The following is a 24,727-nucleotide window of genomic DNA, read 5'->3' as shown; positions in this document are numbered from 1 at the left end:
CATTTGTAGCAGCTAAAACCTTCCTTACCTTGTATTTTTTAAAAAAAGGAGAAAACACTTCCTTCAGTTGTGCTTCCCCCCCCCACCCCGGTATTAGTTCAAGGGCAGCTCTTGTGATTTATCTAAGTAGGTCAGTTTTTTGTAGAATGAAGATTAGAGTGCTTCCATTTTTGCACTTGTTCTTCCACGGAAGCTTTTCTGTTAATATTCTTGACAAATCTTTATACCTTGCAAGCAAATTAGATTTTCTTGTTAATATTGGCAGTCTGCCCTTTTAGTGACTACTTACCAGCTCGGAGTTTGCATAACATCATCTTTATATATTTCTTAGATTAAAGAAATGCTTTATTTAGAGAGAGAAATAAACAGCCCCTTGGTGCATTGCTTGTCATCCTGCAGGAAAAGGACTTAGGGGCCAAGTAATTTTCTTGGCAAGATTGTGGATTTCTTCATCATCTGATTACAGAAGAATCTTGCATGTTCCTACAATAGAAACTATCAGCAGGGTATTATTAATGCAAAAGTCAATATAAATTCAATTTGATACAGCCTGTGTCTATTAAGGGAAGTTATTTTGCTTTTAACAAAGACTGGATCAGTCTGGGGGAAGGTGAGTGTGCAGATTGCTACTCATTATGTAGATACGGTTCTGTTAGGAGGGAGAAGAACTAAGTGAGTGTCCCACTTACGTTGTAACACTGTGAGGCATATGGAAAGACAGAATTACTGTCAGTGGTTATTAGGCAGTGGGCATGATGGGTTATTTAAGATAAAACCTTCCAGTGAGAAATTTATTTCTAAAATATATTACTATAATACTAATTGCAAGTCCAGGTAAATGAAAAATTGCTGACCACTCTACAAAGAGTTAGGAGTGCTCTGTGAAAGCATTGAAGTAAGCTCCCATCTGAACCAAATGGAAAGTTTTAAGTAAATTAAAAAGAAATCCAAAGGCATACATTTTGATTGTCTATTCTGTTAATAATGAGGAGATTATCATTCACATGATAAATATTTTAGCTGTAGAATAATCCTCTTTTGCAACTCAAAAGAAACAGCACACTACAGGAAAATTATATAAACATATTGATTAGAGATTAAGGTTTTTTTCTCTCATTGACTAGTTTACCTCAAACCAAATTAGTTATGAAACCTCAACTTTTTCTGGATTTAATTTCATTTGTTGTAGAAGCAAAATGAATTCGCAATAAGACAATGTTAAGTATTATGACAGTGCATATGGGAAATGAGTTCCTCATATAAATGGTAATCATGAAACAAGGATGTATCTAAATCTTTTCTTATCCCTAAAGCCTCTTTGTTTTTATTTCTTTCATGACTGCTTTTATTTATTTATTTATTTATTTATTTATTTTTCAAACAGCTTTTGGTTTTCTTCAAAGATTGCATTAAACTCTGCTGATCCTAAAGCCTTGGCAAGAGCCTCAGACAGAACTCTTGTTCTATAGCCCTCATCAGTCAGGCAGGCAAAGGAGAAGTTCTGGCAACAGAATATTTGCTAGTTCTTATTCTCAGCGTGACCGAGATATGGGGCACTCTACAAATGGCAACTGTCCGTGCAATTAACTATTTTTAAAAATCATAGTTTGACTAAAGGATTATTTCTTGAGAGGTATTCTCGAAAGCTAGAAGAAATTTGCTGCCTTTTGGGGCAACTATGTATTTCAGCCTAATTCTAATGAACTAAAAAAGGTCCAGAATAACTGCTGTTTGTAGAAAAGCTGATGTGTTTTGAAAGTTGGTTTGCTGTTTGTCCTGTTTCAGAAGTTCTGTGACTGATGCTCTGAGATCCATCAGTGGAGCTCAACACCCTGGCTCTGCAGGAGTCTATGAAACAACCCAGCACTTCAACGACATCAAAGAACACCTTCATGTAGTCAAGAGGGACATAGAGCATTTAGTACAACGAAACACGGTAATTTATGTGCTGGGAGTGTAAAGCATGAGTGTAACACAGCTTTCTTTGGCTGTTAGTGAAAAGCTAGGATGAGCCAGCATGCAGTTTAGGGAGCAATTAATCCTTCATTAAGCTGCTTCGCTAAAACTATGCTGCCTTGACCTAACTGCATGATCTGGGTCTCGATGAGAAGTTTTGCACAAAGAGCACGATTTTTAGTCTTAATTTCCTGTGGAAACAAGGTCAAGCAATTAGGTTTTCTGGGTGCTTTTTTTTTTTGTGTTTGTCCCCCTATTTAACAGCTCTATACAGAGGAGATTCTGTGATGCTTCTGCACACAAGGGAGAGCTTTAATCAGAGGAAACTCAGGCAGACTCTGCTTAAGGTTTCTAAGTGCAAAAAAGACTGTGTTCATATCCAGGAGTACCTTAGTCTAGCCTAGGTAGCAATTAAGCTGAATTAGCTTATGATCCATAGAAGGTCCTTGATTAATTTACCATATTTATGTATTCTTTTCTATATAACCCTCAATTTAACATCAGGCAATTTATCTGAGAAACATAAAAGCGGAAGGGGAGAGTGAGATGAGGAGTAAGATTATTTTTCAGAGTACTGTAATTTCTCTCCATTTTCTGCTTGTGCTCCAATTTTTACATCACATTGCAAAGCCCTTGTTTTGTAAGTCTTTTGATAGGATGTCTTGTTTGGTCTTTTCTTGGTTTTTAGCCATCCAGTGAGAAACCAAAGTGTCCAGAGTTGCCACCGTTTCCATCCTGCTTATCTACAATGCATTTCTTCATATTTGTGGCGGTGCAAACTGTGTTATTCATTGGTTATGTCACGTATAGGTAAGTCTTGTGTGGCTTAAAGACAGCAGGGCAAATAGTTTTAGAACTGCTGACTGATAATGTCATTGGAATGGCATCATTGTGTTAATCTTGTTAAAACAAGCAATCATTCAGATTGGAGGAGACCTTGGGAGGTCTCCAGTTCAATCTTCTGCTCCAAACGGAGTCCACACTGAATTCAGACAAGGTCACTTGGGGTTTAAACTGGTCAGGTCTTCAAAACCTCTAAGAATGCAGAATTTACCACTGTCCCAGAACTCATTGGAAATGTTGAATTTTCATAATGAAGTTTGGTTTATTCTATCCCCACTCACCCACCGGGTATCAAGTGGGAACCTGACCTGTTTCAGCCTGACTGTTGTGTCTTTTATTTTCTTTTCTTTTTTTTCTATCTAAGCTAATTGGGATGGTTTTTCTGTTGTCTTCCTCCTCCTTGTGATGTCATAATGTTGAAATTCTATTTGCATTGATGGAAAAGACAACCTCCATGCTTGGTAGTCTTTTTGCCATTGGCTGGAATGATGATTTCCAAGACAAACAAGGAGCTGTTCCCCTCCAGTTCTTTGTGATGCCTTTGTAATTCCAGCACCTGGATGTGGTTGATCCATAGTGTCTGTATCCACTAAGAAAATTAATGATCTGTGCCAGAGGGAAAAGTAAATCCTTTCCCTGAATAGTTGCATGGGTTTCCTTTTCCAAGCTGATCTTTTGGCCAATCAGATACCGAGAAGCTTCAGAAAATGTTAAGAATATTTTAAAAGTCTGTTTGTTTGTTCTTTCATTGTTTCTGGCTTTTGTCCAGAATGTGGGGTTGTTTGGTTTTTTCCTTTTGTGTCTGATGCAAAATTGGAACTACAGTGATGCTACCCATGTCTTTGTGAGTAGAAAAAATTATATCCTGTTTTTGTGATATGACTTAACATTTCCTCTAAGTCTCTGTTGATAAGGAATGGAATCTTCTAATCCTCAAATAAATGAAAATTTACAACAGTTAGCTAGTTTTAAGTTAAAAAGACTTGAAGAATTCTTTTCTGCCTTTTCTTTCAGGAGCCAACAAGAAGCAGCAGCCAAAAAGTTCTTTTGATGACCTGTTCCTTTTGTGTGTATGTAACAGCAGTCTGTATGCACAGAAAATTCTACACTTCTGTAAATGAGGGAAATTTTAGTGTTGGATATACTTCAATATTATAAATTATTGAATTTTGTTAAATAAAATGAGTTCTCATTTAAGGTGTTGATGCTAAAACAGGGAGCAACTGCTGGATGGGGGAAGACTGCACCCTATCTAGGTCTGTGTTTTCAGCTGACTTTTTCATTAATACTGAAAGGCAAATCCCCGATTCCTCTGCTTTGTTAAGATTCCAGAGGAGGAGTTGAAACACCCAGGCTTGGTGTTTGTTCAGAGTGTGAATTGCAGATGGATGATTTGTGCAGAAAATTTGCTACTAAGTGTCCTGACATAGCAGTTAAAAAAAAGAAAAGAAAAAGAAGGTAGGAAAATCCCACACCTTAAAGAACTGTTCTTTTGTGGGGTTTGGTGGTTTTTTGGCAGGCAAAAACTTACTATAAACATTTTATTTGTTTACCACTTGGATTTAACAGTGTAAGGATATCTTCTTTAATTCTCATTTAAACATTTTTTAATGCGTGGATACAAAGACAGGCCTTTAAGACCCTGACTGTTGATACCTGATGTAAAACACCAATTATAGAGAGCATGCGAAGAAAGGCTTTTCTCCTTATTTTGCAGCCTGATTTTGGGCAGTGAGAGAAAATGTGATAAAGTAATTTCTTCAAGTATATTGTGGGGCTGATTTCTTCTTTCATAGTTTCAATAATATGTCTGTAATTTTTTGGGGAGATTTGTGGAACTTTTCCAGCAAACATGATTGCTTTATCTGTCTTCCAATCTGATTGTATCAAGGATATGTTTAGTGTGTGAATTTGTCTTTAGTTTCCTAAAGCTGTCTTGTGTCTTTCATGTATCAAGTCCAGATGCTTTGATTTAAATCTTGACATGGTGAATATTGTAAACTGCAGGTATTGAGTGTTAACCCATTTCTTCACAAACTAGCTTCAGACACGTTTGTTAATCTGTAGAACCAGTATTTTGTGTCAATTCCTGCCTGGATATCAAAAGCATAAGGCTGAACATGTGATTTTGATACTGCTTATCAAGTGAACATTTGCTTCAGGAAAGAAAGAAAGCAGAGGGCCCAACTTAGGAATGTGAAATTAATTAATTTTGCCTTGTTTACATATCGGTGGTAACTTTGTCCTTGAGTTGTGTGTAGAATTAGAGTAAGTATTTCTGTAGTTTCCTGAATTCTATAAAATACACAAATGCATCAGGATATTTCATTTAGAACTGTTAATTTGTTTGTCTGAATCTGCAAAAATGATCTGTAATATGACTACTCCTATTGCATTTCTACAGTCTGCTCCCTTGGAGTGCAACACGTGCTGCCAAATTCACTGTAATGAAGAACACTTCAGTATTGTGCCTGTCAGTTTGGAGAAATGATAAATCTATGCAATATATTTTGTTACTTCTAATACAGTGTCCAAAAAGTGAATGTCTGTGCTATACCAAGAAAATGACACTGCCTACACACCAATTAACACATCTGCAGTATGGAGGATACTCTAAGTGGTGTAGCTTTATAGATTCATTTCTAAATTTGAGCAGATTTTGCTGTACTAATGAGAGAAACTATTGCCTCAGGCTAATCAATGAATAAACAACTTTTCAGATAAAGCAGAATAACACATTGGAATTTATCGCTTCAGTTCTTTCAACACCAGCAAATATTTCCAGGTGCCTTGAATCTAAGCTATTACAACCCTGACTCTTGTAACTAAACGTAATATATTTTCTTAAATGGTTCTGAAATTGTGCGGTGGTGGTTCCTTTCAGTTGCAGACCTTCTTTTATCAGTGCAACATCCAAACAGAGCTCCTTCTCTCACAGCAGGCTTTGCAAAACCCCTTATGCAGAAAGTATTTTGATAAATATCTGGCAAAATGTGGAGCAGTTCTGATGTGCCCATTGGAATGAGCCTGGATTTTTGTTACTGTGAATTTACCCACCCATTCCTTTGGTTTAAAGCTGGAGCAGCCTGTACTTCTGTTTGGTTAGAAAGAAGAGCAGGCTGGGGGTGATGTCTAGGGGGAAACTTGAAACCTACAGTTTTCTCTTCAGGAGGAGGCTGCTTGATCAGACATGTCTCCCACATGCAACGAGAAAACTTCTGTGGTAGGGAACAGTGGGTCTAACATGGAACATCAGAAGACTGGTAACTTCGCTTCATGATTCATTTCACAATCGTCTCTCCTTGGAGCTTCCATAACTCACTGGATCAAAAGAAAACTCCCAACTGCCCAGCTCAGATTTCATCCTGTCTTCTTGAAGTAATAGCAAGAAATTTGGATTTTAAGAATATTTTTTCAGTCAATGTAGCCTCCTGTTAGGAGGTTTCTTTCAACAGTGACAGTGTGTTTGATTCTTATCCAGTAAGATTTCCCAGCTAGGAGGAAAAGACACCTTGGAATTGAGTTGGACAATATTAGAGAGAATAAGTTATATTTGAATTGTGGATGATAGGTAGCAAATATTTGGCAATGACAAGAGAATGGGATTGTACTGGTGGGGGGTTGTTAAACAGATGGTGATCCCTGAATCTTTTACAAGTCAAATGCACAATACGGTTTGTAAATTAACTGCTCTGGTTTGTAACTTCTGTGGGAAGAAAATATGACCTTTCTCAATGGATCAATTACTGTAACACCAAAAAATGTCTACTGGTTTTTTATTTTATTTTAAATTCAAACAGCTGACAGTTTCATGTTTGTTTCTGACTGATGTAAATTGATACTTGGAGTTCAGAGATAACCTTGTTTGAATAAAGGTGCATATTTTTAGTAAGCCTTTTTCTTTTCATTTGGTATGTGTCCATGAAATCTAAGCAAGTGTATTTGAAGCATTCTTTACCCTCAGTTCAGAGTCTGAATACTTACAGACCTGGGTTCAGTTCTACCTGACACTGGGGAGTTAATGGTATTCTGGGGCTGAATTCCCTCTGTCATTTTTCCCCAGCCAGGAGCAAGATTTTAGCAAGTGGAGGAAGAGGGATCTTTGAATTGAATCTATTCAAGCTGACTAAACCCTAAAATGAATCTTTCTGATGGTCCAGCTGCTAGAAAAGGCAACATCCTCTTGGTAGAGGGCTGAATCAGGGCAGAATCCTGATTCTTCCAAGAACTCCTATGTATTTTTGCATTATGTGACTGTTAGGAACACAGAATCTAGAAAAGACTGGGAGTTCGGATGGCATTTTTGGGCTGGCCTCTCTGTGAGGCTTTTATCTTTAGCTCTGGAATTTGCCTGTTTCAAGACTGAATGCTGGGGTTAGAGATCCATGTGTTCCTTGGGTGTGGAACACAGGCTTTTTTATATCACCTACTTTTATCAGATAAAACAGGAACAGAGTCTTTAATTTTGATTTCACTTAAGCTAGATGGAAAAGACATAGATTTAAAGCAAAGGAAGTGGCAACATGAGTACTTAATTAGCTGCTGTCTGTATGTTTTTATGAAGTGTGGGATTCCTGTCATCAACAAAAAGTAGTAAGTTTTTTAACTTCAATAGAGCACCTGCCTGAAACAGAATTATTCTGGGGGTACTGGCTGTGTTTTGCCTTTTGTCACCAGTCTCTCTTGTGGTTTCTCAGCAGCTTCAGTACCAATAGGCCCAGTAACTTTCAAAGCCCTTTTCGTTATCTTTGATCTCAAAATTAACATTGGAAAGCCTTTTGCTGATTGCAGGGGTGAGACCTGGAGGGCAAGACCTCTCAGCAGTCCTTCCCCAAGCCAATTCTTGCCTTTCTCAATCCTGTGAAAGCATCACTTCCAGGCACAAAATGATGTTAGAAACATTTCTAGAGGGATCAAAGCCTACAGCCAAGTTAGGGAAGCTTCTCTTCAGTAAAGACCAACAGTGAAAAGCTTAAGAGGTACCACTTCCCATACACTTGGAGAAGACTCTTGAGACCTAACACTGGAAAAATCAGTGCTCCATGTAGTGTTTGCAAAGTTCCAGCTAGGAGAATTTTAAATAAAGATGAAGTAGTTGTTACTTGGATTTCATGATTCTGAGTGGGAGTTTCAAAAAGAAAGTTAAAAGTTTCTTGTTTAGTTACTAGTAATCCAGGATTTCAGAACGTCCTGGGATTTGTTTTTGGTTTTGGGGGGGGCTTTGGTTGGTTGGTTTTTGGTTTTGTTTTTTTAGTAGTAATAGGTCTGCTTTAATTAGAAAGGCTGTAATATATATTAAGGCATTAGGCAAACTGGAATCCTCCCATCTCTCAGTTCTCATTGAAATTATGAGAGTGCTGGGAGAACCATTTAGATAATCAAAATTCCAGAATGTTGCATTAAGGCATGTGCAGTCACTGCAGTAGGATAAATGCTCAAAACCCAAACTCATGAACTTCGGAGACCTAGCAGTTGATTTTCTTTCCTAAAATAGTCTATGACCTAGGTAGCAGATCCTGGAAATCTTCACCTGGGTAGACCTGGTGAGGCTAATGATGCAAATAAAAGTTTGAAAGATGAGGACCTACAGAAACAATCTACACCCAAAAGGTATCCAGACTGTTTTATGGCATACACACTCAGACTTATTTATTCTTTATCAGCAATTAGGATTACAAACAGCAGGTGTTCTATGCAGCACCAAAGCAGGGATGTAGATGGAGACAGCCTGGGCAAGAGCTGACAGAAACCCAAAAGAAAGAACAGTAAGAAGATCTGACTTGCTTCCTTTGGGGTTACTTTCTTGAAATAAAGTAATCATAGCAGTGATGCCTCATTCATCTGGGAGATAAACCAATCATGTGAAGAAGGGCTGAAGAAAAACTGTACCAAATACTTTCTGTCCAGTGGGATAAAAAGAATCAGTGTTTTTGCTTAATGAAGAATTCAAGTTTTCAAATCTCAAATCTGAGTGTTTACCACTCAGCAGCCTGAATTTTGCTGTTTTACTATGGCTATTGAGTCAAGCAGGTTTTCAATTCAGATCAAGGGAATGTTGTGATTTCTGTGAAAGTGAGAGAGAGCTTCAAAACTGAAGATATCAACATTGCTATTGCACACTATAATTGATTTGTGTGTGTGCGTGTACAATTAGCTTAAAGTATTAATGGAAAAAGTAGGTAGCTGCATCTAATGATTTTTTTGGAGTAATCTGAACCATCTGCCTCTATATATTAAGGAGTTCACTCTTTAATCCAGATTATGGCTGACAAACTGGTTTTGGCATTCACGTTTCACTAGCACTGTGCCCTTGAAGAGCTGATGTGGCTGTAGAAACTCTCTCGCTTACAACTGTTCTGTTTGAAAACATTTTTTGTTTGGCTTTCTTGTAGTTGTTTTCTTATAGCTCCTTTTCTTCTTTTCTTTTTCTTTTTTTTTTTTTTTTTTTTTTTTTTTTGAGAAGATGGCCTTTCTAATGAAAAGTATGTTGAGCAACCAGGTAAAGAATTTGGGACTTGGAGGTGGAGGGGAAGAAAGCAAAGAAGAAAGCACTCCTTCTGATCCAGCAGCAGCTGCAGGAATGACCAGAGAGGAGTATGAGGAATATCAAAAGCAAATGGTTGAGGAGAAGTGAGTACCTGTTCCCTTATTATGAGCATGGGGCTAATTCTTGGTAACTTTATGCAGATAAAAATAACCCAAGAAAAAGCCAAACATGCAGCTCTTCAGTATTTTTTTTTTAGAAGCAGATGAATCTTTGCTAAAAAGACTTTCCAAAACAAAAGTTCCCCAACTGGAAATGATAAAATATTATGTTCCTTCTTCCTGCCCCCCCTGCAACTCTCTCCTATGCTTTCCTGCTATCTCCACAGCTTCATATGCTGGATTCATTCCTAGGTGATGTTACTTTATCTAGAAAAATTTTCCAAGATGTTTGTATTTAATTCTCAAATGTATATGATTTGTTCTCCTAGAGCTCCATGTCGAGTATTCTTTCAATAGGTAATATTTCGTTGTACACGTTTATTATGGCAGACCTGAAAAAGTACTGAGTGCTATATTAAATGCTCATTTATCTTGAGCAAAGGTTTAAGATGGTTGTTTTTTTTCTAAAATCCACTAAATAAAGCAGAATTTTAAAATTAATTAAGTCTCAGTTTTGACTGTAAAGACAATCTTTATCTCTTCCTGTGTTTATGAAAACAAGTAAAATGGAGGACTTGGCATGCAGGAGTTCAAATTATGCATAATTATAAATAAAACGATTGACTTTTAAATCTCAAATGCATCTGTTCCTCTAATGGTCAATTACATAATGGTTGTGTAAATCCTTCTTGTAAGATGATTATAGGTACCGGGTTAATGACTGACGGAATTTGAGGTATCCAGGTCTGTATTTAGCATCAGACATTTCTATCAGGAAACCCTGAAGAGGTGTTATTTAGTCTGGAAAAAAACACAGAATGTTTTGCTCTGCCTTATGTCAGGGGGTATTTAAAAGAGGAATGACCACCTGCTGGCAGGAAGATGTTTTATGGAGACTGAGAAGCAACACAGGATTCCTGGGACAGGGAAATGCCTGGGAAAAGAATTACTTCTATACTGTTTTTAAGTGGTGCATGTGTCCTTTCCATACTGAACCGTACTGAGGAAGCAGGGCAGGAGTACCCCTATAGGACTGTTAGAAACTCTAAAAGAAAAGATCATCTTAGGAAGAGATGTGGTTCTGTGTCAGAAATCTCTGGCATGGGCAGAGCATGTTCCTGTTTCAGGGGTCCCTGGATTTTGCCCAGTGTTCAGCTGTGCAGGAATGGAGACCAGAAAAGTAAATGTGCCTTGCTGAAGTTGTGCTCAGTTTTGAACCCGTAACCAACTAGGCTTTGTGTCCTCCTCAGATTTTAGGTTTGTTTGTGGGGGTTTTGTTTTTAGAGAGAGAGAAATCCAAAAACTCATTTTGGAAACAGAGGAAAAGTAATATTTCATTTTGCCAGTAGCTTTTATGTGCCAAAATACCTATGCTGAAACAAGATCAATTTTGCAATAGAATTTCCATGAAAATGCTACCAGGGGAAAAAGGAAATTAAAGAGAGAGGGGGGTGAAAGGTGAGTGTTATCAAATGTTACCAAAAATCTTTGAGGAGATACATTTTGCAAGTATGTAATATGCACATATGTAATCTAAAAAAATATTTGTGCAGACCAATCCTTAAATCTAATGAAAACATTTTATAAAATCACAGATTAATTCAGTGCTTTTCCATACAGGGAAGCTTTAGAATTCATTGCCCTTGTGAAACAATGAATGGACAAGGAAAGACCAGGAAAATTCACAGGTGACAGAAGCACAGGAAGTGTGGCCCCTTGGCATCACTTTATTGGTATTGCTCCTTTTGTGCCTTTGGACAAGTTACTTGGGGAATAACTCCCATGTGTAACTTTTTGCAGCCAAGCAAGTGGTTCCGTGCAAAAGATTGTATTTATTAACATCTTGAAGGAACATTTGTTCTGATTTCCAGGATGGAAAGAGATGCAGCATTTGCACAGAAAAAAGCAGAGCGAGCTGTTCTGAGGGTTCACCTGAGAGAAAAGTACAGACTGCCCAAGGTAAGCCTGTAGCTCATGAGCTCATCTAGTCCAGAGGCCAAATTTCAACCAATTTTAAACTGCCTGTTCCTTTTTCCTTAGTGATCCTGACACTGTCAAATATTCCCAGGAAAACCAAAATATTGAAAGCAAAAGCTTCAATCAGCAGAGAAATCTGGAAGCTTTTTAAAAGCAGGCAGCAGCTGCAATAGCTTCTGGATCATGACAGAGAGCACAGTTAGATTGACAGCTTTTTCCTGACATGAAGTCACCTGGATACAAAAAAGGATAGCTCTCTACTGTATTCAAAGTGGTTTTCCTGGTTTAGAGGGGAGACTTACTCATTATTTTCTCATCATCTTGTTTTCAGGGTTTTAACTGCAGAACCCTTATTTAGCAAAAGTTTAGCAAAGTACAGGCTTTAGCACTAAACCTATGGTAAACATCCATGGATCTCACTTATTTAAAATATTTTTTTTAATTATGGTGTTATTTTGTAAGCTTGTGCCATGGGCAGGAGAGAAGTAATACAGGACAGAATATTTCTCCAGGGATTTGGATCACACATTTGCTCTGACCTATCACTAGTGGGAAGATGTTGGCATATTTCATTTATACCCCTCAAGGAAATGTGTGGTGGTTCTTAGCAGTTTGAGAGTTTATTTGTATTACTCACCTGCCAGCTCATTACCACTCATTTTCTGATCAGTACTTTCCAGTGCTTTTGATTAATTAAAATGGAGGAAGGTAAAGAATCCATCTCCTGTAATTTAACTGCAAAAAAATGTAGTGCTTAATCCAAACACATCATTTAGGGACTCGTTATCAACAGAAAGAGACCAGGACTTGTAGCCTCATCTAGCCAAGCTTTTAAACAAGCATTTAAGATGGAGCTGGGTCACCTCCCGGTGGCTATGTCTCTTCAGGTGACAGCTGAAGTCAGCTAAGATGTATTCCACCCCTAAGAGCCTGGTTCTTCTGGTGCTCTAGCTGGACAACATACTCTGAGGGTGAGTTTAATTACAGAAAGATTAATTATGCAAAAAAATTAAGTCCAAGATTCTAAGTGACTGATTGGATTGGAGGCCTAAGTCTCTAAACACCAGCATTTTAATTAGCAGCTGAGGAATAAAATATCATTAGGCTTTGCTTTCCTTTTGGAGGCATATGCTGAGACAGCTCCTGAGTAGCACTTACCCAGCATCCTGCCAGAGCTTCCAGCTCCAAGAGGGGCTGCTTTGGAAAGCTCCAGGATACTTGAGTGCCCAGGTCTCAACTAAACATCAGTGCAGCTGGGTGTCTCTGTGGTTTTGAAATTCTCCCACTTGTAGTGCTTTTTTCAGCTTGAGATGGTGACCAGGTCTCCAGTCCCCCTTGGCTGAGCACCTCAAGCTCAAGACACACAAGCAAGCAGTGGTGATCTGACCTATCTCCAGCAGGATCTCGGCTTTGGCATACACTAAGTTCTGTCTGGAGCCAAATTTCAGTAATAACAATAGAAGACTTGTCTCCAAGGTAGGAGAGTAGCCCTTAGCCAGCAAACAATATTGCAGGATACGTTTTTCCGCATTTGTTTCTCCCTATATAGCATATATCTTGGTTTTCCTCAGCCCTTACAAAAACATGTTATAGCAGGAAGAAAATTAAATTATTACATGCGCACTATGTGTCCCTGAAAAAAATTCAATGCTGGGATACAACATGCTGGCAGCAAAATGCTCTCAGACTTGTGATAATGCATTAATTATTTTGAAAATTAAAAGTCATTTCAGGTAGCCTAGTATGGGCTGGAAACACTGAATATTACCAGTATCAATCACTAGCAAGCATTTTAAGTAAAAGCATGAATTTCAGGACTAAGCAGGGCCCCCTTTGCCATGTAAAATCTAAAGCTCCGTGCTATCTGGGCCAGATTTATAAGAGAAAGTAGACCCTTAATGAAACTAATCCTATTAACAGAGTTGTCAACTTAGGTTTATCATCAGAAAGATGGTTTTAGCCATGAGACATTTGATCTATGGACAACTTTTTCATCTTTGGAGTATTCAGTGTGTCACATTCACACAAAACATTTTAAAAATATTATGTACAGACACTGATATTTTAATAATAATTTAAAAAAAATAAACAAAAAACCTCACCAAACTCTCTTATCCACTTGCTGCCTTTTTCCTGAACTGGGATTCAGTAATCAATGAATTTCTGCAAGGTCTAAACACACGGGCATGAGCTGTGGAAAAATGGAGTCCCAGTGCAAATATCAGGAGGGACCAGTCCCCACTCACCAGGTCTGTGCTCCAGGCTGTGATGTCCGGAATCTCTAAGGGTGTTTCTGGGGAGGAGGGCTGCTGGTTCCAACCTATGGCTCCTCGTACTTGTGAGGTACCTGCAGCCCTTCATTGGCATAAGGACGGTGGGGCTGCTGTATTGCTAATCAAAAATCCCACCTGCAAGTCAAGGCAAGGTGAACTCTGATTTTGTATGTTACTGGTGCCTTACAGGTGATGAATCACAGGATCAGGTCTGGAGCCAGCTACCTAAGGCTCTCTGTACATCAGCATAGGTAAATGTTATGACAGGGTAAGTTAGGCATAAGGAAAGCAGTATCTCACACAGCAATGCTGGAAAAGAGTTTGCTTCCCCTGTGGATTAGTCTGTGAGCTTTGTTCTTTTTTGTTTGCAAGCAGACTTCATATAAGCAGTGTTGAACCAGCATTTGGTTTTCTTTGCTCCTTAAGTTGCACAGAGGACTTCAACATCATTGGTCAGAGAACTGAAAGTGCCATTTAACAAGCAATACCAAACTTTGATTGTTTGTCTCTCTGCCTGGAGGGCGTCATCTCACTTTGAGGGAGTTTGACAAAACTTTTAGTGGAAGAAGCTGTCTCTCCCTGAGGGAGATTGCTCTTCCAACCCGGTGGTCATGGGGCTGTCTAATGTTAAACCATGTCCTTTACCTGTGGTAGCTAAAGAAGGAACTTCCCCTGTGATATCAGATGGTGACCATCTCCTGCTAGCACTATCTCAATCCTCCCTCTCTCTCTCTTTCACTCTCCTTTTTTCTCATTTCTGTACACACTTAATGTGTTACAAAATAAAGTTGGTACCCTTGAACTGGACATTTGCACCTTAATTTAGGCAGAGGACTTTACCAACAAATTGTAACAAAGCAGATATTTAGACAGTTTTCTGCATGTATCACTGTATATGTAAAGAACTCTATTGCATCTATAGCAAAACAGATCTGGGACTGACTACATCAGATGCATAGTCAGCGTCAAAAAATATTACCATGCACTCAGACACTATTGCCTATGCTGTTAATTGTCAGAATAATATCTGACCCACTTTTGGCCTGGGCACCCTCCCAAGCAGTTCCCAGGGCCAGTTTGGGAGTTAGGACAGGCATTCCCAATCGGCAGTTTGATGGGACCACCCTGTTCGGCAGGGCGACAGAGTTCAATAGCATCCCAGTGGGTTTTTCCAGGCCAGCTGGCCTTGGGGCAAGAGACCTGTGCCAGGCATATTTAATTTAGTAGAATAGATGTAGCTTCTGTGTTCGCTTTTCCATTTCAAATCAAAGTAAGCAAGAATCAAACTGTCAAATTTTAGAAGGAAGAGAAGAGGCTACACATATGATGTGCTTCTTTGCTTCTTGTTGAGCAGCCCCACCCTTTTGAAGCCAAATTTAGGTCTTTTCAAGCTAAATGCCAAGTGGGTAGAAGCAGGTGGCTTGGCAGAATTGTACTGCTTTAGACTATATCTCAATATATTCTTTTTTGGTCAGAGAACACTTTGAAGCCCCAAACTGTTGTGCATCACATCTCAGACTTCCACAGGACAGCGGGCTTTGGTGCAAGAACATGCCAGACAATTGTTTACATTGCCAAAGATGTGAATCACTACAGTAGCATGCAGTGATGATGCCTTAAATTAGAAATAATTCTAAAGAAAAGAACATGTGTGATCGTCTGATTAGGCACACTTTTTCAGTAATTAACAGTGTCTTTTTTATTATCCTCTACTGCTACTGGTGAGGATTTCAAAAGGGCTAACTCCTCTGGTAGCCATCAGCTGCTGAATAAAAGCTTAACACATTTTTTCCTGCTACACAATCAATAAAGAATATCTCTTCTGATTGGGAGAGTGTTTCTAGTTCCCACAGATCTGACTGCAGCAACCCTTACCCAAAAAGGGGAAGAGATGTCCTCACCCATTTTATCCACACAGCAGTAACAATCCTGCTAGAGCTCTCCGCAGTTTCACATGAGATAATGGGGAGAAATCAGATTAAAGGGAAGTACAGTTATTGCAAACATAAAGTATGGAAATATGGAACAGTAAATAGTGGTTATGCGGCCAACCACCCCCAGTCTGCCTGTCCTTGCTAAGGCCTACAACAACACAGACATCGCTCATATATGTCCTTGCATTCATTTGTCCTTTCATTCATGCAAAACCCAGACCCCTCACTCTAAAAAACACCTCCTGCTGATAGCATTGCTGCTTATTCATATCAGGCCTTTGCTGCTGTCATGCTTCATTTTGGAGATGTAATGAGGCATTAATGTTCATCTTTGATGTGTGAACTGTGTCAAAATATCCTGTTCTGAGCTCTGGATCCATCAGAATCCACGAGAAAATGTGAACAAAATCACCATTGTTTGAAAAATTGACATAATCCCAGTGATGGAGTGTTTCGGGGGGCAGGCAGGAAGCAAGTGTATGTAGTGCTTACTGCAATCTCAGCCCTTTTAATTGCTTAACCAGTTTCTTCTCCTGCCTCCTTTTGCTTTCTCAGACTAACACCCAACCTTCCTCCTCTCGTTTGTTGTCTAGGTCTTCCTATTACCCCACTTACCAGCACTGCAACACTGATTATGTGCCAGGCAGCCCCTGCTCTTCATCACAACTCAGAGAGGCCAATCAAAGATCTAGACAGAGTTTAGACACGGTTTGGGAAGATGGGGGACCCTTTTTCCAGTAATTCATCCCGAAGTTTTTTTCTTTCTTCCAGAAGGCTTCAGTTTAGTGCTGATACCTTAAAAATCCCCTCCCAACAACTGAATAAGGAAATGGTACCACAGCTTTTCTAGAGCTCTTCCTTCATTGAGCAGAAGCTGACAGGCACAGCAGAGCAGCTGACAGGCTTGGCAGTGTCTTGCAGCATGGTTTTGGGGGATACAAATAACTTGGAATGGAATTCCTGCACTATCAGCATGGCAAAGGTTTCTAAAATGGCAAGTGACACTGAGGGCTTCAGTTTTGACAGTGCTGAAGCCCTTCAAAGAAATATAATTGACATTGCCTGAAAAATCTTAGAACTTGCATGGAAACTGATTGAGGCCCTGAATTCACAAGTTGCACTCAAAAATTTTGACTGAAAAATTTGTGCATCTGTTTCCATTCTCCCTAAAAACCTAAAAAAAACCAACAAAACAAGAGGCTCATTGGTAGATCCTGGGAGAGCAGAAATACTCTCATTTGCTGGTTTTGTTTCCTGCTTTAGAGTGAATTGGATGAGAATCAAATACAGATGGCTGGAGATGATGTGGGGTTGCCAGAAGACCTTCAGAAGATGGTGGCAGAAGATCAGGAGGAGGAAGAGGACAAGGACTCTATCCTGGGCCAGCTGCAGAACATCCAGAATATGGACATGGATGCCATCAAAGAAAAGGCACAAGCCACCTTCACTGAGATGAAACAGGCGGCTGAGCAGAAATGCTCCATGATGTAGAAGAGCCACCACTGCCCAAGGGCTATAACTTCAGTCTTGTGTTGCTGGGGCTGCAGAGGGAGAGCAGGCAGAGGGATGCACGTAGCTCTAGACCATTCAGTGTAAATATAGAAAACTGATGAGAGAGAGACTTAAAATCCTGAGGGGAGAGTGAAAATGTACCTGCTGGGACTGCCTAGAAGGAAGTTAGAACTGATCCTCAGTTTTGAACATAACCTTTTCTCCCATGGAAAAAATGGCTTTAAAGAAGTTAATATTGGGGAAAAAATGTGCCTTTTCCCATTTTTTCCAAGAGATTGAAATGCTATTAAATATGTGTGTTTGAACAAAATTGTGCTTCTGATACATCACATGGAGGTAACCGCATATTTAATCCTGCTTTCAGAAATAAACACATGTATTTCTTATAAAAACATGTCTGTTTCAAACATCTTGAGGCAAACACAGTGTTCAAATATTGACATTGGCTGAAAAACCTTGATTTTTTTAATCATCTCTGTACTAAGTTTAGCAAAAGGCAAAAAATGAAGCATGTAACTCAACAGCATGGGTGAAAAATGTTGTCAAATACACTGAGTGGGGACTCGTAGGAAAGTAAGGCTTGGTGGCTCAGTGAGCCCTGCTCTGGAGCAATGCAGGCTTCTCCAGTCTGCTTTCATTTCCCAGCCTCTCAAAGACACTTCAAACATCAAGGGACAGCAGTGACCCTTTGCTTGGCTGCTCTGTGTGCCAAATTCTGAGGCTTGAGGTACCAGCACAAAATTTGGATAGGCTAAAACCAGCTCCTCACGCTGATTCTGGGAGTTGTCTCCATCAAAGGCTAAACATGGAAGGTTATGCCAGGGTAGGACACCTAAACCTGAGGAAAGGCATAGCTCTCACTAATTCTGAATCTGCCTGAGGCTATGAGACACCCAGGCTTTGACTCCCAAGGAATTCTATGAAATGAATGGCTTCATAAGTTCTCCAAGAGCTAGCCTGGGAATTAAGTTTGGAAGTGAATACATGTAGCACCTTCCTACAGGTTTATAAGTCTCTTTATCTCTCTCTCTGTCTCCACCCAATCAAGTAAAAATATTCGTTTTAAATTAACAAATGCACTAAGTATGGTTTATCTCCTTTCTTTCTCTTTTCCTTCCTTCCTTGCTTGCTTGCTTGCTTCCTTTTCGCTTTGTCTTCTCTTCTCTTCTCTTCTCTTCTCTTCTCTTCTCTTCTCTTCTCTTCTCTTCTCTTCTCTTCTCTTCTCTTCTCTTCTCTCTTCTTTCTTCCTTGATCCTGGCCTCACGTATTGTTCTGTGAAGTGCACAAGATACAACCACAGCACACTCCAGGTGTGAAAACCACTCTGTGTTGAGCCCCCTTTGCCTGTTTTGGGTCATGTCCTCCAGCCCCACTGTTCCGGTTTGGTCAAATTTAGAGATATATCCTCTGAGAGAAGGCACAACCACCCCTCCTCCCACCAGGTTCTGGAAAAATAAATTTTCCTTGAAGGAAAGTGAAAGAGATAAAAACTATTTATTTAACAAACACACAGGAAAAGGAAAATAATGCTAAATAATAAAATCTTTCGCTGTGAAGAAAAAAACCTGGCAAAGTGTTAGAGTTCTCCCTTTGGTCTCCTCGGAGCTGGGGCTTGGCCCAGGGCCAGGCCTTCTGTGCTCAGTGGAAAGTCCTCCCGATGTGCTCTGATACTGAAGTAGTCCAGCAGAAAAGGGAGAAAATCTGAAATTCCAGGGAAGGAAAAAAAAGTTCAACTCTCAGTCTCTCTCTGGAGAAAAAGAAACTGAAAAACTGGCCAAAAGCTGACTGGAAAAAAAAACCTGCAAGCCGGGTGCTTCCTTGCTCCCCCACCACAGCTGGAAAAAAAAAATCGCTCTCTCTGTGTGACCTTGAACAATCTGCAAACTGCTTTGAAAAAGTTTTGCTCAGTTTTTCCTTCCTCCTCTCAGGCTAGTTTAAAGGCTTAGAAAGGCACAAGAATTAATTTCTGGACATAGGGCAGCGATATGGGATACACATCATAAAGCCACCCCAAGACACCCACAGAACAGTGGGGGCTCTGCCAAGCTCCAGAGAGTTACTGGGCTTTGTGGAGAGAAGTTAAGTCATCCCATGGATCCTGGAAGATCCCATCACCACCAGGGAGGATCCGTCCCCAGGAAGAGGTACAGGAAAAGTCTGGATAACACAGATTCCACAGGTAAAGCAATGGTTGCACCAGGCAGCCCAACAAACCTGAGCAGCGCCTTTCCACACTTGCCTGGGACAGTCCCTGTTCCTGCAGATGGGTCAGCAGTCACCCACAGCTACATGGGGACAGTGACAAGAGGCAGACAGGCAGAGCATCTCAGGGAGGATGTGAGCCTGTGCTATGCCTGCAGTGTTTTACTGGTCACTTGGAAAGGAGGCCAAATTATCCTTTTGGCAAAGTCACCTCTGCTGTGAGGCAGAGAGAAGGGCAAGCAAGAGAGGTTCCCCTCCCTCCTGCTCCGACAGCTGCTGGGTGCCAAGGTGGCGAGGGAGAGTCTCCCTACCACCTCCTGGTGCACTGCCACAGACACTGAGACACAGAAAAAGGCCAGAGAAAAGCTGCTGCCTTTAAAAACCTCATTATCACTGACAGTCACAGTGGTGCCTGCCTCCGTGTCTGCCAAAACCAGAGAGGGCAGCACACAGCTTTGTGTGTTCATCATATGTGGAACGTTTGATTAAGGCAAATTACATTTATTTGGCAAATACATTTATTTGTATGTCTTTTACCTATTTTCGGCTAGAATCCTTTGTCACATTTCAAGCTGATTGCCAGTTTTCCCCTAATGTTTCTGCTGAGCACACAAGCACTTTCTAAAAACACTCCTCCCAACCATGTGTTAAATGTTCTTGTAGGCAGTTTCTGGTTTCCCTGAACACAGCCAGTTTGCTAACAGTAAAAGGAAGCTGAGATTCCTTCCTACAAATAGAGCTTGGGAAAATTCTTTCATCAATCAGTCTTTAAATATAAATCAAACAGACTTGCTTGAAAACCTGTTATCCAATATTTTCCTCATTGCAGCACCAAGAAAATACACATTTTCTTCTTGCTCATTTCTTTCTTACCTAAGAAACACAGAGTTGACAAGTTCTGACCTTCCTTGCTTTTTCCAGAGGATGTCCTGGTGCCTTAAATGGCTCTTATCCAACAGGTCATTCCTTTACTGAAGAAAACCTATCTTCAGTAGGTCCCTCAAGCATCAGAGTTATTTTGCCTAAAACCAACAAGACTTCTGATCCAATTTCTCCCTCTTGGGATCCTGCTCTCACATGGCACCATGGAATCTAATTATCTATCTGGAAAGACAAGTGGGGTCTTTTAGGAGGTCTTTACATAAAGTAGATAAAAGAGTCACCAGCTCAGCTCAATCAGCCTGAGGTTTGTGAGGCTCAATGCATTTCCCTCTGCATTGGTATAAAACTTGCTAGTGTCTCCACACTGTTGTGTTGCTTTACAGACTGAATTGTCCTATCTATAAAACAACAAAATAAACAATCTTAAGGCTTTTGACCTTTGAATTAAAATGTGCCTGGGACATCCTGAAAATCTTACTGAAAGCATCTGGTGCTTTAAAGGATCTAATTAAATTTGTCAGCAGATATAGGATTAGCATTTTCACAGTTTAAAGGGTCAGAGAAGAAAGTACAGTCAGAATCACCAAACAAGCAATTAATGAGATTCCAAAAAAATGTCTGGGCTGGCAGAGACAAGAAGGACTGGGAGGTGGCTTGGGACTGGTGCAGGATGGGAACCCAGCCCCCATGAAGTGCTACTGGCAGGAGAGTAAGCTGCCTTAAGCACCACTATTAGACCAGAGGCTCCCACACTCAGTCTGGAGTAGCAGAGTCAGGGCAGGGTGGCAAACCTGTGCTGCCCTCAGCAGGAGCCTGATCCTCAGCCTGCCGGAGGTGCCTGCCTGCTCCCGGCAGCACCTGCAGGGCTCATCCCTCCAGCACCAGCTGTTCCGGTCTTTACCTGCCAGCCGCAGGCCTGGGGAGGCACATGGGTAGGAGGTGGCAGGGGAGGCCCTGTACCACCCCAGGTACATGCAGCTCTCGAGGTGCTTAGCCCTGGGGACAGGTCACAGGAGAGCCTCTGCATGTGTGCGCATGTGCACGTGCACTGGTATGTGAGTCTGGGAATATTTGTGTCCATTTCTGTGCACAAATGCACATGTATGGGTGTGCATGCAGCTATGCACGTGTGAGAACGGACGGAGACGTGTCTGTGTGTCTGTCTTTGTCAGGAGCAGATTAAAGGGTTAGGTCACATGGCAGCTACTGCTGGACGGACCCTACCTGGGATTTGGGTTCTTAGAGTTAATAGGATCGCTGGAGCTCAAGACCGTCATCCCATCAAGATAAATGTCTCTAGTGCCCACTTTTAAGCAATCTGAATTCAATTAGGCTAATTGGAAAACAAGTAAAGAAGGATTGCATTAATATAGCCTCATAGCATGAACCTCCCCTCCCTCCCTCTGAGCATGGTGAGCCTAAATCCCAGCACCATCGCACCCAGTCCATGGTGCTCCCACCAAAAAGGGCTGCCTGGCTCCCAGAGCCTATTCCACAGCCTGGACAGACAGCGGGACAGCAAGATCTCTGTGCAGTTCCTGGGTGCCAGACAGGACCCTGGGAGGTAGAGAAAATGCAACTGACTCTCCTGGGCAGATCAAGAAAAGTCTCAGCAGAAAAACAAGAAAGGTGTGAGCGATGCAGTGACAGGAGGAGGCAGCAGCTTCCTCACGCATTATGCTTTCAAGAAAGTTCTGAAACTGCACCCTTAGGAATTTCTGGGGAGGAAAAAAGCAAAGCCTTTTTTTGGTTGTTTTTAACAATCTGTTGGATAATACAGAGCATGCAAACTGCAGGAGGGTACAGGTTCCCTCTAGGTGAATATTTCCTCCTTTTCCTTGCTTCCCTCCCATTGAATTGCAGTCTGACCTTGGAAGCCACATTTATCTTTCAGGGATGTCCTCCCTGCTGCACTTCTTTGGTCTGGAGAGCGATGTCTCTCCTGCAGTGTGACTTCAGTTTCAAATCTCTGCTCTGCAAGTCAGTAATTATTTCACCTGGACATAAAGAAAAGGCAGGCGAAAAGGAAGGAAGAATCTGTGGCATTTTATGGTGCTGACTTCACTGTGTGAAACCACGTCCCATGCGTATGTCTCAACAGCAACAACAGGATGAAAACTATTTCCCTTTAGTCTTCACTATACATGTACAGGAAGGAGGTACAGCAGACAACTGCACTTGACAGATTGTCCATCTTGAGAAATTTTGTTACTTTCCAGGCATAACTTCAGCAGAAATTTCAATAATGCATTGCAAAAAAAATAAAAAAGGTGATGGAATGGGGGCATCCCTTGGAAAAGCAAGTAACATACCCTGCCTGTTTCATCCCCTAACGAATACTCTCAAATTTGATTCTGGTTGCCCCTGTAATTTTCCAAAGGTCAATGGTCTTTGCAAAGCTGTGATGTACCACAGCATCAGTTTCTGAGGCTTCATTCTAATATGACACATATCCCAGAGGGTTCTGTGGCAGCAAGGGATTCAACTGACAGCCAGGACATCAGACCCAAAGGGAAATGTTCAGTTACCGTTCTTTGCCATTCTAAAACCTCTGTGTAATCAGAGGAACCATTAGACTTCCTCCTTCCCTGGAGCAGTGTAATGCCTCATGTGTGTCACACAGTGTGTGCCTGAAGCATGGCAAGAGAGAAAAGAGAGATCTAGAGTTGGAAGAGTCAGAGCTCTCTCTGCTCTGCTATGCAGTTATGGGGATTTTTGTCAGGTATTTTTTCAAATTGGGATCAAAGGAGAGGCTTCCTCCGAACAATTCCACTTGCCTGCAAGGAGGATGCTACAGTGACAAATGTAGCTCTGTATGGAAAATACAATTAGAGCAAAGAGAGCAATCTACTGCTGTGGAAAGAGGAGCCTTCTCTGTCAAGGAGGAAGGTCTCTTGTGTCCTGTGTGGGACTCGAGCACCCTGCTTCAGGGCTGGAAGGCTTTTTTGCTGCCTTCACATTGTAATTAATGGCAAAAAAATCGATTATTGATCCTGTAGCTGACAACTTTGACAGGTACCCAAAAAGCAGCATCTGTGCCGGGATCCAATGCCCTTTATAGCACTGACTAAAGGGTTTTTGCTCCTTCGTCTCACATTCCTATTTTTCTTAGCTACAATAAGCAAAACTGATTCCCAGTTTTGCCCAGGGCTTCTGGAGGGACAGGTATGTTTTGTGCTGATTTTGAGGGCTGTAAACCCCCAGTTTCAAATTAGAAGAAATTAGGGACATTGCACAGTTCATTCATCTTCACTAATAGAGTTCCTGGGAAACACACATGTAGATTAAAGGAACACAATGGCCCCTGGCTGATTGCTTTGAGTACCCTCCAATGCCCTACAATGGTATTGACTTGCTTTTTATAGTGTGCACAAAAGCCACACTAACCTTTTCTTGTCTCTTCTGTTAGCCTCTTCCCTCTGTGCAAACGGATGGCTGAGTTCTTTTGGCCTCAAACTACCCCCCCAAGCAGTCAGTGAAGGCAAACCTCACCTGGATCTAGGAAAAGCCGTGCACTCCTAAAAGAAATCAACTCTGGGACATCAGACCATAAACCTGCAAAAGGTGTGGACATTGGCAGAAGCAAGCACTGCCAATCTTTGAAGTGATTCCTCTGAGAAAATCTACATGATATGGAGCCTGTTGGGGCAGGAGGGGAAGAAAAAAATTGCAGATTTATTGAGAGAGGTCATACTTATTAGACTAGCTAATATATCTGGAAGAATGAGCAGCAGCAGTGGTGTTTTTCATTCACATACACTCTCCTCAGGCTTCAAATGGAAGCATCTTCAAAGCTAAGTGTAGGCTGAAAACCACTCTGGATGTTACTGGGTTTGTCATTTAAACCAGATGGGACAAAACGTACAGAGGAACTGGGAAGTGCTAGTGTGAAAAGTGATAAAGTGACAGAAAGACAAAAGCAGGAAAAATATCGATGCAGGAGATGTGATGCTGTTACCTGGTTGGTACTGTGGTGGGTCCACGTCTTCCACCAAGCCAAGTACAACGTGATGTGTGGGATCTGTCTCCCTACCTCACCTTCAAAACATTTTGTACATCCCCCCATGAAGCCATGCCCTGCCTGCTACCCCCCAGCCCCACTTGCACCGTGGAGTACAGGGTCACAAAATCGGTTCTTCTCACAGGCTTTGTCCTATAGCAGCGTACTGGAAAACGTCCTCGCAAATATTGCTTAGAGCTTCCTCGGGCTTGTGAAGTCTGAAAGGCTGAGTCCACCTCCTGCGTCCATCCTGCCCAGAAGCACCTGGTCTATGAAACGCCTTTGGAAGCAACCGGGCGCAGGGCGAGTGTCCCGCAGAGCACCAGCGCAGAGGCGCTTACGCTAGTGCCCGAGTCGGCCCGGGGCCTCGGATCGTCCCGCGGATCAGCTTTCGAGGGGTCGCCGTGAAACCGACGCACCACCAAACCGTCCGGGAGGGATCTGGGCTGCAGCCGTCGGGCAAGAGAAACGCGGCGAGGCTCCGAGAGCCGCCGAACAGCGCC

General features: G+C 41.3%; 3 protein-coding genes across 3 annotated transcripts in view; all 3 read left to right on the top strand.

Moving 5' to 3' along the window:
• The window catches only part of LMAN1 (lectin, mannose binding 1), a 12,418-nt gene extending 5,727 nt beyond the window's left edge, over positions 1-6,691 (top strand). Inside the window, exons 10-12 of the mRNA XM_017739887.1 lie at positions 1,786-1,936; positions 2,645-2,766; positions 3,814-6,691. Of these exons, the coding sequence (XP_017595376.1) occupies positions 1,786-1,936; positions 2,645-2,766; positions 3,814-3,850 (310 nt within the window). The 3' untranslated portion in view covers positions 3,851-6,691. The remainder of the gene's footprint in view (positions 1-1,785; positions 1,937-2,644; positions 2,767-3,813) is intronic.
• A 2,375-nt stretch (positions 6,692-9,066) lies between these two features.
• Positions 9,067-18,123, top strand: CPLX4 (complexin 4). Its single transcript, XM_008638056.2, has 3 exons — positions 9,067-9,429; positions 11,316-11,403; positions 16,892-18,123. Exons 1-3 carry the CDS (start codon positions 9,263-9,265, stop codon positions 17,117-17,119), a joined length of 483 nt encoding a protein of 160 aa, XP_008636278.1. The 5' UTR covers positions 9,067-9,262; the 3' UTR covers positions 17,120-18,123.
• Positions 17,946-24,727, top strand: part of RAX (retina and anterior neural fold homeobox) — an 11,277-nt gene continuing 4,495 nt past the window's right edge. Inside the window, exon 1 of the mRNA XM_017739864.1 lies at positions 17,946-17,963. Within this exon, the coding sequence (XP_017595353.1) occupies positions 17,946-17,963 (18 nt within the window). The remainder of the gene's footprint in view (positions 17,964-24,727) is intronic.

This window comes from Corvus brachyrhynchos, unplaced genomic scaffold (genome assembly GCF_000691975.1).
Source record: "Corvus brachyrhynchos isolate BGI_N302 unplaced genomic scaffold, ASM69197v1 scaffold297, whole genome shotgun sequence".
NCBI lineage: Eukaryota > Metazoa > Chordata > Aves > Passeriformes > Corvidae > Corvus > Corvus brachyrhynchos.
The sequence above is the reverse complement of the archived record's forward strand: the minus strand, read 5'-3'. Positions and strand labels throughout refer to the sequence as shown.

Bases quoted from the DNA above. Each gene is read 5' to 3' on its own strand.
- CPLX4 (XM_008638056.2), top strand. From the start codon at position 9,263: ATGGCCTTTCTAATGAAAAGTATGTTGAGCAACCAGGTAAAGAATTTG. The intron at 9,430-11,315 runs GTGAGTACCTGT...TCTGATTTCCAG, and splicing joins AAGCAAATGGTTGAGGAGAA to GATGGAAAGAGATGCAGCAT. The intron at 11,404-16,891 runs GTAAGCCTGTAG...TTCCTGCTTTAG, and splicing joins AAAAGTACAGACTGCCCAAG to AGTGAATTGGATGAGAATCA.